Genomic DNA, 13383 nt, shown 5'->3' on the forward strand with positions numbered 1-13383 from the left:
AAAGCCCATGATCTCAAGTCATTTCCTTGGCCAACTCATGGCTTAAGTGAAGGTCCTGGGGAGGTTGCAGCCCAAAGGGAGACTTCTTTGGAGGGACACACTGATGGGGGCCACCAGCTTCTCAAATATTTCATTCCCAGCAAAGCTTTGGAAAAAAAGGGTTTCCCATCATGAAGGATCACACCAGCTTTTAACGGGAAGGGCAGGAGGGGTTAAACCTCTGGGAAAGTCTGAGAGATTAAAATTCCTGCTAAAGGGGAAAGAAAGTAACTCTCAAACTGCGTTGTGCCCATTAACCCATCCCTGCCGGTAGCTTTGCTTTAAACATGAGCTGTAATATGAGATCTGGGGGAAAAGACATGTTAATAGTAGTGGTGGCCCCCAACTCGAGTGAGCCCCTCGGAGCCTGTACCCATCTCGCCTCCAAGCGGCTGAACCCTCCAGGGGAGGATTTGCTTCTGTATTTTCTGAATAACCCAGTCGAGCTTTTTGCAGTTTCAAGATGTAATTACCATGAAGTGTTATTTAAAAGTCTTGGTGTTTTGTTTTTTTTAATGATGGATGTTTCAGGGTATCAGGTTTTCCCCCAGCTGCCGGCATCCTGCTGAATACAGTCCTTCCCAGAGACTCCCCACTCTTTACCATCCCCTTCTGCATCCGGAGGTGGATGCATCCCCACAGGGGATTCGGATGATGTGGTCCCCAGCAGAAGGACATGAAATAGGGTCTTGCTTTCTTAGAGGAAGGGAAAAAAAACACATTTGGAGGGTTTATTTTCAATAGGAAAACCCAACCACTTGACAATAGCAATAAGAGCTGCTGGATACCCGTAAATCCAGGGGTTGGGTTTGTTTTTTTTTTTCAAATTGTCCAATTTTTCAGGCCCTCTGAGCATCCCTCATCCCCAAAATGCAGTGACCCCCTGCCCATCTTTCCTTTGCTTTGCCACGCATGCTAGGCTATCAGCAGAATCAGTATCTACATATTTTTCTGCTGTGTCCTAGGATTCCCATAGGGAAAAAGGAAAGTAAAGCCTGTTAAGGAGATTGGGAAGAAGTAAAGCTTGGAAAGGGATTTTTGCAGCATGTAGCACCATGACACTTACAGATTCACTGGTAATCAAGTAAAATAACCTGTTACAGGGATGTTTGCAAAGCAGGAATAGCAAAATACATGGTTTAATGGCAACAATTCCTGGTTGGAGACATTCAGTCATGCTGAAAATCCTGCTACAGTACAGCCACCTGCAGCATCACTGCACCTTCCTGCAAGGGATGAAGCTGGGGAAGCTGTTTTTCATGGGGTGAGAGTAGTTCAGGATCAGGGCTGTGGGTGAGGAGCAATTCACAGGGCTGGCAGGCATCAGGAAGCACAGTGAGGGAGGGAAAATGAGACAGTGAAGTGCAGGATCACACATAAACCCTCCTGTCCCCGTAGCATGGAGCAAACACATGCTGGTCTCCTACCCACCTTTCTATGTAATTAATTTTTTAATTCATTTCGACCAACAGGCCAGCTCCTTTTTGAATATTACTGGACCTCTTAAGCAAAAATAAATAGATATTAAAAAAGAAAAAAAGACATTAAAAACCAAGCGTAACCATGTCTTCCAAGCCTAAGTCTCAAAGGTGTGTAGGGAACATGGCCTTGAACTGATGCCCTGGAAAGCCCCACAGCCTCGGTTTGTCCACCTGAAGTGTAAATTTGGGGTTTTTTTCCGTTTGTTTTCTGTTCTGGTTTTGGTTCTGAAGATCCGGTCGTGATCTCCCTGACAGATTTCAGCCAAGAGTTTGTAACTGTACGATATTTACTGTAAGATGTAGAACATTCGATAACTATTAAAATGTTTCCAAAAAATAAATAAAAGAGCCCGAGAGGGTTCGGTGGTTGGTTTTTCAGCGTGGTGATGTGGAGAAGTGAATGGGACCAGCCATAAACCCATTTCTAGGTTGATGGTGGAGCTTGAGAGTCTCCAACCCAACCTTGGGTGGGTTGTCCCACTGACCCCGACACGGCTGAGCCAATGTGGTTCTGTGGAAACAGCTGCTGTGGCAATTGGAGCGTGTGATCTTTATGGTGAGCAGACCATCACCACGACATTCTCTCCTGGGCTCACTGAGACTTTGAATAGAAGAGGAGATACAGATGCAGGAGACCAGTCTTGGCCAGAGCAACCATGCCCCAGCTGGGTTGTTGGTAAGGTAGTTTTCCTGTGATCCAGGGACCATTGTAGCGTGCAATGTTGAGAGCTGGCACCTGGTGATGGAGGGAACTCAGGAGCACGTGATGCTCCTGGGGAGGCTTCAGTTCAACGGACCCAGAAGGTGGCCATCAAAAGGCATCCCAACCACGTGACATCCTCTGTTGCATGGTGCCTCCAACAGAGCTGTGCTTTGGTGTTGTGGCTCCCGGAGAGGCTCTCCATCAGGCCACCATGCCGTGGCCACCACCAGACCTCAGGGGCAGGGAATCCTTCTCACCAGCTGGGCAAGGTGTTGGATTTGCGATGTTGCCAGTGGACACCTTGGTGGTAGCAGCAGAATTCAAGCTGCCACCTCCAGCGCTTTGTGGCTACAAGTGGCACTGGCTTTCATGTGGTCTCCAACATCCGCTGTCCCCTCATGGGGTCTCTGTGGGTGTCACCGTCCTGCCGAGGCAGCCCCCAGGCCAGGTGTCAGCTGTGGAGGACAAAGGGATGGTCCATGTCTGCAGGTAGAGGTGGGTTTGGCCCTCTGCACTGCCCAAGGTGGCAGGAGCCACACAGCATCTGTCCCCTGGACAGTCCAGTTTGGGTCACAACAAATGTCTACAGTGGGACCACCCAGGGACATCACATGCAGGAGGGGACAACTCCTGCTGCTGAGGGCAGCCATCCAGGTTGTTCCCACTGCGGCAGCTGGTCCAGGTCCTCCATGGGGATGCAGAAGCCCTGAAGGATTTTTCCATGGGCTCAGCAGGAGTCAAGCTGTCCGCAAATGGCTGGGACCAGCCTGGGGTGCTGGGGGCTAGAGGGGACATGGTGTCTGGGGTGGCCCCGAGGGGTGCTGGGGGCCTGCAGTGAGCACAGACCAGCAATCCCATGAGCTGGACAGGCTCAGGCAGAGAAGAAGGCAGAACAGGCAGCTGCTGGGTCTCCAACACGCGGCCATGGGGTCACCTTCTGTCCGCATGACTGTAATCGGTCTTGGCAGGGTGCAGTGCCTGCGGTGGTGGGCACCCACCTCTGGATATGGCTGTGTAAACAGGGCCATGGAGGGGTGCCAGGATGGGGATGTGTGCAGATGTGCGCACATGGCTGTGTGCAGTTACAGAGCCCCAAGTGCACATGTGGGTGGTTTTCCATGCATGTGACTGCACACATGTGCATGCATGTACATATGCCCAGGGAAACTGTGGATGCCCCCTCCCTGGAAGTGTTTAAAGCCAGGCTGGATGGGGCTTTGGGCAGCCCAGTCTGGTGGAAGGCGTCTCTGCCCATGGCAGGGGGGTGGAACTGGATGATCTTTAAGATTCCTTCCAACCCAAACCATTCTATGATATGTGTGTGTGCACACAGAAGGGGGGCTACATGTGCACGTACTCATGTTCATGCTTATGTTTGCACATGCAGTGGTGCATGAATGGATGTCATGTGCATGCCTGTTTGTGTACGCGCCTTTAAAGAGCTCCATGTGCATGTTTGCTTGCGTGTAGGACTGCATGCGCGTGTGTGCATATACATGTGTGTGCATGTTGCATGCAGAGGTGGGTTTGCATCTGCATTTATGCACACATTCATTTGTGTGCGTGGGTGTGCAGCAGCATGGGAGTGGGTGCATGTGCACATGTATAAACACTTTAGAAAGCTCCTAATGCCACTGCGTGTCTGTTTGCCTGTGACTGCATATATGTGTGTGTACAGAGGCATACGTGTGTATGTGTGCAGAGAGGGATTTCCTTGGGCATTTCGGCAACTATTCCTCTGTGCCTGTGTATGTGTGCATGCAGCAGTGTGTGAATATCTGTGTGCATGTGCACGCACACTTGCAGAGCTCCATATGCAAGTGTGGGTATGTTTGCATGCAAGCATTACTGTAAGCTTGTGTATGTGTATACGTGCATCGTGTGTGCATGCAGAGGTGGGTGTGCATGTGCACATGTTCATCCATGCATACATGTATGTGCATGTGCAGCAGTGTGCAAATAGGTGTCAGGTGTGTGTATGTGTACTTATAGAGCTCAGTGTGCAACTGTGGGTGCGTCTGCATACATATGTGATTGTAAGTGTGGATGTGTATGCATGCAGAGGTGGGTTTGTATGTGTACACAGCCATGTATGTGTTTGCATGTGCAGCAGTGTATGAACAAGTGTCATGCACATCTGTGTGTGCATATGTATGTACTCTTACAGGGACCCATATGCATGTTCACCTGTGTATGACTGCAAACATGTGCGTGAGGGGAGAATGTAAGTGCATGTGTATCTCCCATCCAACCTGGCCTTGAACACCTCCAGGCATGGGGCAGCCACAACTTCCCTGGGCAACCTGTGCCAGTGTCTCACCACTCTCATGGTGAAGAAATTCCTCCTTATGCGAGGTCTAAATCTGCCCCTCTCCAGTTTATACCCATTGGCCCATGTCGTATCACTACAAGCCTTTGTAAACAGCCCCTCTCCAGCTTTCCTGTAGCCCCTTCAGGTACTAGAAGGTCACTATAAGGTATTCTCGGAACCTTCTCAGTGCCAGGCTGAACAACCCCAGCCCTCTCAGCCTGTCCTCATATGTCAGGTGCTCCAGCGCTCTGATCATCTTTGTAGCCCTCCTCTGGATCTGCTCCAACAGTTTCATATCCTTCTTATGCTGAGGATTCCAGAACAGGACACAATACTCCAGATGAGGTCTCACAAGAGAGGAACAGAGGGGCAGAATCACTTCCCTCAACCTGCTGGCCACCTTCTTCTGCTGCAGACCAGGACATGGTTGGCCTTCTGGCCTGTGTGCACACACGGCCAACTCATGTCAAGCTTCTCATCTATGAGCACCCTCAAGTCCTTCTCTGCAGGGTTGCCCTCAATCACATCAGCCCATGTTTCCATGCAGGCACTCTTGGCTGCCAGTGCAGCCATGTGCAGCAGCATCTGCTGAGGGTGTGTATGTGTGTGTGCGAGGGCACGTGTGCCCGTGCAGCTGCCTATGAGTCACATAGCAGCCTCTGGCCGTGTCACCCTGTGCCAGGCCATGCCAACAGCCCACGGGACCCTGCTGTGTGACAGCCACTCCATACTGCCTGGGTTTCCCCTCTATGCGTCCCCAGTTTATGCATGTAGTGTGTGTACATGGATATAAGGGGACATAAACGCATGCATAGCCTTTTGTGCATCTATAGGTGCGTGACGATACATGTCAGTGTATGCAAATGTGTTATATATGGGTGCATAGGCATTTGCTATATAGGGGTAGCTGTATGCGAGTGTGCAGATACACAGGAGATGGGGATATATTAAAGCCCTGGCTGCAGAACACCCCAGGGGCCACCGGGCCTGTGCCTCTGCAGCACCCTGTTACACCAGCACCCACCCCTGCACTCCCATCAGCACCCACTTCACAACCCCCTACAGCACCTTAAATGCAGGAGGTGGGAGGAAAGGGGAGGAACTCGCCAAACCCCTTCTGACTTCAAGTTTAGAAGTATTTAAGCCTCCCATCCCCTGGGAGAGGCATAGGAGGTGATGGGCTGCTTTATATTCACAAATCACCAGGTGCCCTCATTAGGCTTCAGAGTTAATGCTCTGTCCTCCAGTTTCCTGAAGCCTTACTTTGCTCCAGGAAGAACACCCAGGGGCGCCACAAGATCTTCCCTCTGCATCTCCTCACCTCAGAGGGGGCATCAGTACTTTTCAAGCACAAGGGCTGCATCTCGCTACCAGCAGGGAGGGTACCACGGAGGGGTTCACCCTGTGCCTCACTCCTCAGCTCAGGAATCCGGGATACCCGAAACCTGTTGGGGGGCATCACATCAGCCTGTCCCCACCCTGAAGGGCTGGGAGGGAGGTGGAAACACACAAGGGATAAGGACTATCCCTGCTTACCTGCCAACAGAGAATATTGTCACCTCACCAGGGCGACCCCTGGGTTTGAGGACCTTGGTGGCATTGAGCAATGGCAGCACCTCAGGCCACTTCTTCTGGCTGCAGCGGGCACACGGGGCCAAACCCTGCACGGTGTGAAGGTGCTGCTGGTGCTGGCAGGCAGGGGGAAACTGAGGCAGGAAGTGCAGCCTGGGAACCGAGGGGGAGATGCCATCAGCATGGTGTTGGTCTCACCCTGGGGAGGTCCTCAGTGCAGCCTTGGCAAGGAGCCGGGGGGCGGGGGGGGAGGAAGGCGGGTCTTACTTATTTGGGGAGGTGCAGCCTGATGGTGGCATCAGCTGTTGGTCGTGATGCTCCTTCAGCAGCTCCTCCAGTACAGCAGCATTTTCTGTGGGTGAGGGGAGACCGAGGAGGGGGAGTCACACATGTCCAGCCCACATTACCCCACCCAGGGACACCCCCTTACCTTTCTTCTCAGCAATTAACCGCACCAGCACCCCAATGGTGTCCTCGTTGGCATCCTCCAGGTGGTAGATGGAGCTGGAACCTGGAAGTAGAAATTGGAGGACTCGGTATTGGGGAATAATCCATCCTCACGCCCCTGCCCCAATGGACAAGCAGCTGGGACAATGAGGACCAAAAGCTGAGTGAGGCAAGATAGATGTAGGATGGATGTGGGATCACCAAAAGGTGCCTGTGGCACAACCAGGGCTCACTGGTGCTGATAGGCCGGGGGTCCTTGCTGGCAGTGCAGTGGTAACCCTTCTTCTTCAGCAGGTTGCAGACCAGGATGCCCAACAATCCCATGGCGCAGAAGACCGGGACAATGGTCAGCACCCCTGCCTGTGCCGCGGCCTCCTCCTCCTCCTCCTCTTCCTCACCCATCATGGTCACCCATGTACCATTGTTCCTCACCATCTGGCCCAGTGTTTCAGGGCTGCGGGCTCGCCGTCGGCCTGAGGGGAGGCAATGGATCAGCTCCATAGAGGGGTCTTGTTGGGATTAACTCCCATCTTCCAAGGAGCAACGCTGCTGGGTTGCCCCCCAGGGAAGCAGAAGCCACTTGTGTCACGAGTGGAGACATTCTCAGCTGTCATATCACAGTAAGATGTCACCTCTCATCTTGAGAGAGACACAACCTACAGCATCCCCGGAACAAACGCCAGCACAACAGGCACCCAGGCACCCACCTGGGCACCCTGGGGTGCTGCGGGGAGCGGTGGTGCAGGGCAGGCACCGGCCCCAGGACTCCCTTTCCCCTTCAGGGCTGTAAAACCTGTGGGGTGGGAGCGGAGGGTGAGGATATGGCCCATGAGCAGGATTGGGGCTGGGGGCTTGCACCTTCCCCCCCGCTAGCTGGGCTCACCCTGGCAGGCAGGCTCCACAGCGGCTGTCAGTCAGTGGTGTCCCTGGTGCCACCAGGACCCTGTTCCTGGCCCAGCAGCGGGTGTGATTGGAGCAGGATACACCCCCTGGAGAGAAGGTACCAGGGGAACAAGCTCGGCAGGTCCTCACCAGATCTGGTGCTGAGCCACACACCTGCATGGAGGAAAAGGAAGGTAAGCGATGGTGGGGTCCTGCACCTTTCCACCAGAGGGGACGTACCACAAGTGGGCACAGCTTACCCCAGCAGGCTCCTCTCCAGGGGGGCATCCCAACGTCTCATATTCCTGGGGTCCACAGCTCCCGGCCCCCATGCTGGGTCCACTCAGCACCTGTGGGAGAAGCAAAGAGCAGTGCTCAGCACCAGCTGCTCCGGTTCTCCCACTTCTCTGAGGCCTGTGCCAGAGGCAATGTGGCTCCAGTGCAGGTGATGCAGCAGAGGGTGAACCCATCATAAGCACCATGATGGGTGCAAAACTGTCAAATGGACCATGGCAGATGCACACCCATCGCCAGCAACGTGATGGATGCAAACCCATTGCATGCACCATGACAGATGCAAACTCAGCACCAGTGACATGATGGATGCAAACCCACCGCATATGTTGTGATGGATGCAGATCTACCACCAGGCACCAGCAACACGATGGATGCAAAGTCATAACATGCACCGTGGCAGAGGTACCAGTAACATGATGGATGCAAACCCATTGCATGCACAGTGGTTGATGCAAACCCACCGCAACACTCGCTCAGTCCAAGCCACCCCAAGGGAGTTGCCCTGGTCCTTGGGGTACCCACAGGGCCCATCCCAAGAGCATCTCCCGGACATGGGACAATATGGTGACAACACGGGAAAGCAGCAAGGGAGAAGCCACATTCCCTGTCAACCCCTGCCCTGGAAGAAGATTTGACAAAGGAGAAGAACTCCACCCTCTATGCAAATTAAGCACCACCCTGGGGCTGAGCTGCTGCAAGTTTCCATGTGAGAAATATTTTGAGGTGCCCTGTTGTGTCTGTGGGGTGGTGAAATGGGGATGGGTTTGAGTATTGAAGGAGACAAAGGCAGAAATGCAGAGGGATGGGATGCATGAGGCCATACTCACCGCCAGGATAGAGATGAGCCACCACCACATCCTGCACCTCTTCATTGCCAAGGGAGACCTGCCTGAAGGGGAGCACCAGGGTCACCATCCAGGAAAAAGTTGCAGGAGGGAGGCCATCTGGTCCCTTATTCTCCCCCATGGGGATGCTGCAAGGCATCTGCTTAAATATCCCTGCAGCAGAGGCGCTCTACCATCCCCCTAAATTCTTGATTAGAGGTTTTATGGGATGCCAGCATCACCCCCTTCCCTTGCAGACCCCGACCCCGACTCCGTCACAAATCGGAGAACCAACCCTGCAACAGAATCGGGACCAACTGTACAAGGAGCAGCGGAAGGAGAAGATGATGCTAGACATCAAATGAAGGTCTTTCCTGCTCCAGAGGAAATCCTTACAAATCTGCCACCAGGAAATGAAGTAACTTCAAAAAATAAATACATTTAAATAAAAACAAAAATCAAGGGAAACGAAAGATATTTCCCACAGGCTCATCTGCCCTCTTCGCACTTAGCAATTAATTGTCAAAATTAAAATAAACACTGACAGCACAGGGGAATGGAGGGAAAAATAAATAACAATCCAAACTTGGATCCAGCTTCTGCTACCTGCATGGAAATTACCCTGGTCGTCACGGTCCTGCAAGAGCCACTCAGGACCTTTGTTACAGCCTTTGTCTGATGAGGTTATCCTAATTAGTAACTGGCATCACAGGTCTGAGATGCAGTTAATTAAACTCAGGAGGGGAGATGCTGGGGGGCAAGCAGGGCAGAGCCAGCTAATTATAGGACATGAGCTGGGACATGGTGGCATGGGCCAAAATGAGCACCCTCTATGCTCCAGTTCCTTCCAACAGCTACCAGTTAGCAAGCACCCCATCACCGTGACAGCATGAAGCCAAACAGCCCTTCTTCCCTTCTGGGGAGCTGCACCCCGAAATGAAGAACTACCAAGCTCCATCTTCACTCACACCATCCATGCCAAGCTAGGACCCCCTGAATCTGGGGGGTGCTGAGCCAGCTGCCACCATCGCCCCAGACAGCCTCAGCCCCACCACATGCCACCTCCCTGCCGAGCATCGTCCCAGGCTCACAGCATCCTTTGGGGACACCTCCCAAATCCCCGGGGGACTTGGGATGTGCCTCTCAGTTGAGGAGAGAGAGTGAAACTGATGCAAGCCTCCACCCTGTAAGCCAGCACTAACAAAGCTTGAGTTTAAGCCCAACATGAAGCATTTTAGTCCTTCGGGGTGCTGATATTTAAGCTTTTAATAGCACCACCTTAGGGACTCCCAGAGGTGTTGGGGTGCTGCTCTGACAGGGAAGGAGCCACAATGGCCTTGGAAGAGGACGGATTGCTCCCACTGTGGACAAGTCACACCATAGGCTGGGACGGCCTATGCATCCTGGGTTGCCAGAGCATCCTGGCTCACCAGTTCAAGATAAATTAATTAAATCCCACCAGAAACAGGGCTGGCCTCGGGTAAAGCAGGTCTAAGGCCAAGCTTAACCCAAAGATTAAGGCTATCCCTCAGATGACAAAGCTCTGCCATGGGGATGGAGGAGACTCACAGCTCCTGGTTGCCAATGCAGCTTTGCCTGGTTACAGCCACCCCAGGACTCAGCATCTATTTCTAGGGGCAGCTCAGCAACATCCCAGGTGGGAATGCAGGATGCAGACACAAACCCGCAGCCAGTGCTGGTGCAATGCCCAGATGCTCTGGCACAGTGGAGAGAAGCCCCAAAGCTCCTGAGCAAAAGTAAAAGCATCATCGTCCCCCAGCAAGAATCAGAGGAAATCAAAAAGTAACGCCACCAGAGACAACTGGCAGCTTTTTGGAAGCACCCCAACTTCCACCAGCCCCAAATCCCACTTGGCCAGTGTATCAACACAAACACACCAGGGAGGTGACTTGATTTCAGTCCCTGTCGAATTTCACAAGCTTTTTATTCCCAGTCCTCCCTTAATCCAAGCCTGTAACCCAAGGCTGTCCACTGGGAATCCAGTGAGAGCTTTCCCTCCCTATGGAGGAACAGGGCTTTGGCTGATGGCTCCTGCAGATAAATGGGGGGAAAAAAGGAGCAACTGTTTGGAATCACTTTGGGTAACAGCTCTCAAGGGCAGCTTCAGACAAGAGGGGGATTGTCTGGCAGACGGAGCGAAACTCAGCATTATCACATCTCCCCGAGCCCCATCAGAACTGTGGGAACAACTGAACTGTCACCAAAATCTGATATTAAAGACAGACGATCCCAGAGGCACCACAGCCCGGGCAGTATCAGGCTCCAGCCCCTTTTTGGGGCGCAGCCCCTCACCGCAGCATCCTGGCTGACACAGGGATTTAGCTGTGCACCCTGTGATTTTCCATCTCTGACAAAAAAAATACCCGAACTCAACATGGTTTCTACCTCTTTTTCCAAGCAACTGCTGCCGAGTCTTTTCTTAACCTACTTTTTCCCCTTCCCACCCTCCGTTTTAGATTCGCACTGCAGTACCCGCACTCAGCACCAGCCCCGCTTCGGGCAGCACCAAGGGGAGGCTCCACACCTTGTGCTAAGGGAGAAGGTCAAGACACGAACCCCCCCACATTTTTTTTTGTGGTCAAACACCCCCAAAAAGCACCAACCCCACCTTCCCTGCACAACCTGAAGCTGCGGGGGGAAAGACGACACGACACCTCGAAATCCCACCTCGGCATAAGCCCCCCCCCCCCCCCCCCCCACCTCCCCAGGCAGAGGATGAGAGTCACCCCTTACCTGCCCGGCCGCCCCCGCGCCTTATGAATGAGAGCGCGGCTCGCGCACGCCCCGCCCCTTTACGTGACGTCACGCACCCAGACCCCGCCCCCGCCCCGGGCAGGCAGCGCCGCCTGCCGGGCACGGCGTGAACTGCGGGGAACGGGAAAAAGGGTTTTTTTGACCTACAGGGCAGGATTGTTGGGATTTTTTAATTATTATTATTAAAAATAAGGATTTTTTTAAGCCATCTGGGCTTTCAGGGGGAGCTCCGCGGGTCAGCCGAGGGTGCTGCACCCTGCAATGTGCCCCAGCGCGCCTTGTCCTCCCCCCCGGCAGTTATCCGACGCTGCGGATGCCCTCATAGAATCGCAGAGTCACCAGGTTGGGAAAGATCTTTGAGACCATAGAGTGCCACTTACCTGTCCACTACTAAACCAGATCCCTAAGCATGCGATGTCATCCAGAGGGACCTGGGCAGGCTGGAGAAGTGTGAGAACCTCCTGAGGTTCAACAAAGTGCAAGGTCCAACACCTGGGTCAGAGTAATCCCCATTTTCAGTACAGGATGTGGGATGATGTGATTGAAAGTGGCCCTGCAAAGAAGGATTTGGGGGTGCTGGTGGATGAGAAGCTCGACATAAGCCGGCAATGTGCGCTCACAGCCCAGAAGGCCAATTGTGTCCTGGGCTGCATCAAAAGAAGCGTGGCCAGCAGGTCGAGGGAGGGGATTCTGCCCCTCTGTTCCTCTCTTGTGAGACCTCATCTGGAATACTGTTTCCAGTTCTGGAATCCTCAACATAAGAGGGATATGGAGCTGTTGGAATGGGTCCAGAGGAGTCTACAAAAATGATCAGAGGGCTGGAGCACCTCCCATAAGAGGACAGGCTGAGAGAGCTGGGGTTGTTCGGCCTGAAGAAGAGAAGGCTCCAAGGAGACCTTATAGCAACCTTCCAGTACCTGAAGAGGCTACAGGAAAGCTGGGGAGGGGCTGTTTACAAAGGTTTGTAGTGATACGACATGGGGCAATGGGTATAAACTGGAGAAGGGCAGAGTTAGACTAGACATATGGAGGAATTTCTTCACCATGAGAGTGGTGAGACACTGGCACAGGTTGCCCAGGGGGTTGTGGCTGCCCCATGCCTGGAGGTGTTCAAGGCCAGGTTGGATGGGGCATTGGGCAGCCTGATCTAGTGGGATGTCCCTGCCCATGGCAGGGGGGTTGGAACTAGGTGATCTTTAAGGTTCCTTCCAACCCTAACTATTCTATGATTCTATGATGCTATGATTCTATGATTCTATGATTCTATGATCATTGAGTCCCACCATACCTGTCCACTGCTAAACTAGAGCCATAAGCATCTTGTCTACCCAACTTTTAAACACCTCCAGGGATGGTGACTCCACCACCTCCCTGGGCAGCCCCTGCCAGTGCCTGAGAACAGTTCTGGACCCCTCACCACAAGAAGGATGTTGAGGTTCTGGAGCGTGTCCAGAGAAGAGCAACAAAGCTGGTGAGGGGGCTGGAGAACAAGTCTTACGAGGAGTGGCTGAGAGAGCTGGGGTTGTTTAGCCTGGAGAAGAGGAGGCTGAGGGGAGACCTTATTACTCTCTACAACTACCTGAAAGGAGGTTGTGGAGAGGAGGGAGCTGGCCTCTTCTCCCAAGTGACAGAGGACAGGACAAGAGGGAATGGCCTGAAGCTCCGTCAGGGGAGGTTCAGGTTGGATACCAGAAAAAAATTCTTCACAGTAAGAGTCATTGGGCACTGGAACAGGCTGCCCAGGGAGGTGGTCAAGTCGCCTTCCCTGGAGGTGTTTAAGGAACGGGTGGATGAAGTGCTTAGGGACATGGTTTAGGGAGTGTTAGGAATGGTTGGACTCGATGATCCAATGGGTCCTTTCCAACCTTGTGATTCTGTGATTCTGATGAAAAAAGTCTTCCTAATAACCAATCTGAACCTCCCTTGGCGCAGGTTAATGTCATTCCCTCTTGTCCTATCACTTGGGAGAAGAGACTAACACCCACTCCTCTGCAGCCTCCTTTCAGGGAGTTGTAGTTGCTGCACCCCTCAGCCTCCTCTTCCCCAGGCTAA

General features: G+C 53.0%; 1 protein-coding gene across 1 annotated transcript; it reads right to left on the reverse strand.

The window, feature by feature from the left end:
* Positions 1-110: 110 nt before the first annotated feature.
* On the reverse strand, positions 111-11378 carry RELT (RELT TNF receptor). The gene is made up of 11 exons (XM_054061918.1): positions 11311-11378; positions 8560-8621; positions 7696-7785; positions 7437-7609; positions 7261-7346; positions 6787-7026; positions 6537-6617; positions 6374-6458; positions 6071-6259; positions 5856-5979; positions 111-2678 (listed from the first exon to the last, which is right to left on the reverse strand). The coding sequence occupies exons 2-11, from the start codon at positions 8602-8604 to the stop codon at positions 2640-2642; spliced, it is 1152 nt and encodes a 383-aa protein (XP_053917893.1). The 5' UTR covers positions 8605-8621; positions 11311-11378; the 3' UTR covers positions 111-2639.
* Positions 11379-13383: the final 2005 nt, after the last annotated feature.

The sequence above is a fragment of the Cuculus canorus genome, chromosome 1 (assembly GCF_017976375.1).
Source record: "Cuculus canorus isolate bCucCan1 chromosome 1, bCucCan1.pri, whole genome shotgun sequence".
Taxonomy (NCBI): domain Eukaryota; kingdom Metazoa; phylum Chordata; class Aves; order Cuculiformes; family Cuculidae; genus Cuculus; species Cuculus canorus.